Source organism: Anopheles bellator, unplaced genomic scaffold (assembly GCF_943735745.2).
Source record: "Anopheles bellator unplaced genomic scaffold, idAnoBellAS_SP24_06.2 scaffold00719_ctg1, whole genome shotgun sequence".
NCBI lineage: Eukaryota > Metazoa > Arthropoda > Insecta > Diptera > Culicidae > Anopheles > Anopheles bellator.
Genome location: NW_026684844.1, coordinates 1 through 4,742, shown reverse-complemented (window position 1 = coordinate 4,742; position 4,742 = coordinate 1). Strand labels below are relative to the sequence as shown.

The 4,742-nt window shown below is 55.4% G+C and overlaps 2 protein-coding genes across 2 annotated transcripts; one reads left to right on the top strand and one right to left on the bottom strand.

Annotated features, from left to right (window-relative positions):
- Nucleotides 1-746: 746 nt before the first annotated feature.
- On the top strand, nucleotides 747-1,983 carry LOC131214361 (putative ankyrin repeat protein RF_0381). The gene has a single exon (XM_058208742.1). The coding sequence runs from the start codon at nucleotides 747-749 to the stop codon at nucleotides 1,659-1,661; it is 915 nt and encodes a 304-aa protein (XP_058064725.1). The 3' UTR covers nucleotides 1,662-1,983.
- A 452-nt stretch (nucleotides 1,984-2,435) lies between these two features.
- LOC131214362 (protein Skeletor, isoforms D/E-like) lies at nucleotides 2,436-4,739 on the bottom strand (the record flags this gene model as incomplete). Its single annotated transcript, XM_058208743.1, has 1 exon — nucleotides 2,436-4,739. A coding segment is annotated over one exon (2,208 nt), but the record flags the coding sequence as incomplete, so codon positions are not given.
- Between the last annotated feature and the right edge of the window lie 3 nt (nucleotides 4,740-4,742).

Genomic DNA, 4,742 nt, shown 5'->3' with positions numbered 1-4,742 from the left:
GATCGGAGGGAAACCGCAAATATTCGGTTAAATGGGAATCTAACATATGAAAGTTGCGAAGCGAAAATCATGGCCGTGAAGTATGAAACAAATGAATTACCTTTGCTTTCGAAAATGGCTCAAATATAGTATCCGTTCGTTTATATTTAAACGAACCGGTTCACATGCCCAGCCCTACTGCGTTGACGTTTGACAGTTCTTAAAAACTGTAAACAAACGTTGCTGTTGCTCGCCGGACGGTTCGTGCTGAGTTTGTTCAGAAAGCGGCAGGTTTTACTTAAATTTGGTCAGATGAACGATAGTACACTATCATCGATCGCAAAGAGCCTCGTGCCAGGCTGGGCGGGGTGGGCAGTTCTGTTGCAGAAGTTCCTGACGGTCGGACCGCTGATCCACTTGACACCCCTTTTAGCGGCGATGCCGGCGAAACCGTGATGCCAAGCGGAAGAATATTGATTTAAGGGTATGGTAAATAATTTACACTCCATTTGCTCCTGCCGGCCGAGAGATCGGAAGCAGGAAGGCCCCCCTCCCCCCAGAACAACCATTTCCTGTCCACCAATTTCCTGAACTCCTGAATCCACTCGAGCGGAGCTATCAAGCTCGCGCTCGGTATCGCGCACTAGATGGCGCTCCCTAACCAACCGAAATTTGAATTGTTTCGGGGCGCGCACGCGTCACTAGCCGTTAGCTACGCCGTAGTGCTATTATATCGACCAAACGGAAATCGTGTTAAACGCAAAACGATGCCTGCCAAGGTGCTGGCCGCGGACGATTGGTTCGAGGTGTCCCTCGTCAAGCAAACCACTTCAACGATCACCTTCCGGTGGACGTTCCGCAACCCGCTCGATGTGCTTTACGACCTGTTCAAGATCGAGAAGTGCTACAGCGTGAAGCGCGACCGATGGCAAACGGTGCACTGGAGCACGGCGGCCACCTTGACGGTGCGTAACCTGGAGCAGAACCTGTGCTACTCGTTTCGGGCCAGCGTCCTCCATCAGCCGACGGATGGGGCCTTTCAGTACGTCTACCAGTCGCCCATCTTCAAGGCCTGCACCTGCACCCTGCCGAACGTGGGAACGATGGGTATCTACAGGGCGGTGAAGAAGTGTCAACCAACTCTCGTCCGACGGTTGCTGTACGCGGCCCCCGAGCTCGTTAACGTCCCGGTACACGGTGAAACCTTCCTCTACCTGGCAGTCCGCAGTGGCAGTTTGGAGCTGGTAAATGCTCTGCTCGATTCCGGCGCGAACATCGATCTCGGCGTGCCGGACACGAACGTCACGCCACTGCACCTGGCAGTGTACGGGCGCAACCTGACGATCCTGCGACACCTCATCGAGCGGGGCGCCAATCTGCATGCCCAGAACTGCGTCGGAATGGGCATCGGCCACTACGCTATCGACACGGACGATCTGGCGATGGTAAAGTACGTACTCGGGCAGGGCATTAGTCTGGAGACGCGCGATCGGTGGTGCCACTGGACGCTGATCTTTCGGGCGCTGTACATGGGCGCATCGGTGGATATCGTGCGTCACCTGCTGGAGCGCAAATGCCGGTTGAAGGTGAAGGATCGGTTGCGGCTCACGCCGCTCTACTACGCTAACATGCTGGGCCAGGAGGAGATCATTCGATTGCTGCGCCGTCGGTTGAAGATTTAACGGAGAACAAGGCCAGCTTTCAAAGACATTCGCAGACTGATGAGTAACGTACTCCGCAATTATATAAGCCAAGAACTGAAGACGATTCATCGCTTTTCAACAATCCGCTGGAAAGTTTGATGTTCGGCACTACCAGATACCCGAGGGCATTAACAAAAAGTACTTTTTTCAATATTGAAACTATTCGAGAGACTGATTGAGTCCCATATTCTGTCTGTTGCTAACGCGATGGATTGAAGCTAGGATCACTACTAGGGTCCCTACTAGGGTGTGGTTGTAGTTATATAGTTTAGTTTAATACCAAAAGCCAGTTCCAACGACCCAAATGAAATGCCGCTGACGAATTCTTGAACAAACTAATAAAGTGATGAAGGTATAAAAGTTCCATTGGGGGGGCCTAGATAGAGTAGCAGAAGGCGCTTTCCTACTTCCGGTCAATGGAACGTTCGAAGAAGAAATGTGTTTGAAAGATGGATCGTGTAATTTATTACATGACCATTACGTTACGTTTAAACTATAGCCTTCACAGACCTTTTCTGAACCCCTGGTGGAACCCAACACGATGGACGACTTGTATGTGAAGGATATCCATCTTTATTTACAATTCACAAGATGTTTCGAGTCTACACTCGAGCACGCAGAAACACACTCGAAGCTAAGCGCGTCCGGTAGACTCCGTTTTTGCGTCAGGCCTAACCTACGAACGGTCCTATAACCTCCCAGAATGGATTTCACTGTCAATCGATGTTTTGTTTTGTGCCTGTGTTTGTGTGCATCTGTGTGGGTTGTTTTAAATAAAATTATAAGCCTAAAGTAATCGTACCGCTAATACTGCCTACCGCCCCGATGACGGGAACCGTTCAGTGGCGTTCACCGAACCAGAAGCGCAGGAACGACGGCCAGCAGAGCACCGGCGAGCATCGCCCTGCAGCTGGCGCCACTGGCTGGGACCATCGGAGGCTGCCAGCCGTCATCGTGGCTGTCTCCGTGATGGTCCGGGTGGTGGTGCGGTGATCGTTTGCTACGGGCGTTGCGCCCCTCCTCCGAGCTGTCATCTCGATTGCTCGGCTTCACGATGGACAGCTTGGTCGAGATCGGCTTATCGGCCGCTTGCTGTTGCTGTTCGCCACTACTCGCCATCCCGTCCAGCGGACTGATACCACCCGGTAGCAGTGGATTCGCGTACTCGGAAACCGGGGCCGGAACAGCGGCCACACCACGCGTTCCGTAGATGGCGACCGTGTCCGGCGCAAGGTAGTCCGCTATCGGTGGAACCTCCCCTCGGAATGGTCCGAACTGGGGAACCTCACGAACCAGTTGCTCCGTCTTGGAACCGCCAGACGGTGGCAAGGGTTCGGTGTGGGACGATTCGGAAGGACCGTTCAGCAGCGAGACATCGAGCACGGCCTTTCCATCAAAGGACACCACCGATCCATCGGTTCCGATTGGGGGCAGGTAGTATGGGTCCACTCGCTCATTGGCAGCCGCCAGTGTGTCTCGATCATCCACCACGTCGGCTGTTTCGTCTGGCAGGATCTCCACGTTGCGCCGTGTACTGCCGGTGGTTCCCGTTCCGGCCGGCTTCACGTGCGCCATTGCCATACTGTCCAGTGGCGACGGTATGAACATCGGCTCGAACGTCTGCTTGACCGGTTCGTCCTGATCGTGAATCATCAGGGCGTCGCTTTCGATCGCCTCATCAATATCATCATCCTGACGCCGCAGGAATCCGTGCGCCCGATTGTCCTCGAACTCGGCATCATAGTCATCCTTCCGGCGGTAGATCGGCTTGAAGCCGCTCTCAACCACCACCGAGCTCGGCATAAATCCATGGTTGGCGGCCAAGCCGTCGTACGATACCTTCTGCTCGGGCACATCGGAGAACGGAATCTTGAAGATCGGCTTGATGTTCGGTTTCAGCGAGTCCTTCACCGGCTTACCGGTGTGCCGTATCGGAAGTGTGATCGGCACCGGTTCGTTCTTCTTCAGGTTCACCGTCATCAGGTGGGGCGGCATGTCGGGCATGGTGAACGGGGGCCCTGCCGGTGAAGATCCCTGAAGCCCGCCGCCATGGCCGATCGGTTTCGGTGGCTTACCGACTAGCATTTCTACCGTCGGCTTCCGATACGGAGCCTTTATCTCGGACGGTTCACCCAGCAGCAGTATCGGAGCAATCGCCTTAATCGGCATTTTTTTCTTGGTGACAAACGGACGCATCAACGGAGCCACCGGCTTCTGGTAGTGGTTCACGATCATCGAGGGCTGCGGAATGACAAAGGGACGCGTTGGGCGACCACCACCCTGCACCGGGCGTCGCTCCATGCCGATCGGTCGGCGTACGGGAAGCTTCACGGGTCGGAACATAGGGCCACTATTCGGGGGGCGCAGATAGACCGGCAGTCCGGAAGACGACAGGATCGGTTTCACCGCTCCCGGGTACGGTCCAGGTCCTGGGAATCGGTGACCACCGGGACCCGGTGGTCCCGGTGGACCAGGAGGGCCGTGTGGCCCGTGCACACCATGGACCACCACCACCGTCTGGTTACCGGCGATCGTCTGGTTGGCCTTTAGCTTCTCCTCCAACTTTTCCGCCGCCCGGATACCGTTCTCGATGATGCGCGTCATTTCCGGGTGCTCCTCCAGATTAATGTCGTACTGGTCCGGTTTCGTGTCCGGGTTCATCTTGTGGTGCTTGATCAAATCCATCTCGTGCTTTTGCAGAAAGTTCTCGTGCTGCTGCAGGAAGTTATCGGCCGGCAGAACCTTCGACTCGTGCCGGATCGATTCCTCCGCCGAGATACCCTCGCTCGGCTCGGCGTACACCTCGTCAATCTCACTCGGCTGCGCAACGTCGCACGAATCGAGCACGTTAATGCGCCAGCCCAGGTAACGGTGACTGTAGCACTGATAGTACACCGTATCCGGTGTGTCCGCATCCGGCGTCCAGGTGATGATGCCCGGTTCACCACTGTCACACTTTAGCGTTAGACTGCGCTGATAAGCTCCAAACGACGGGTACTCGTCCGCCGGTGGGCCATCCTGATTGGGGGTCCAGTTGCACAGACGACCCACGCCGGTCGG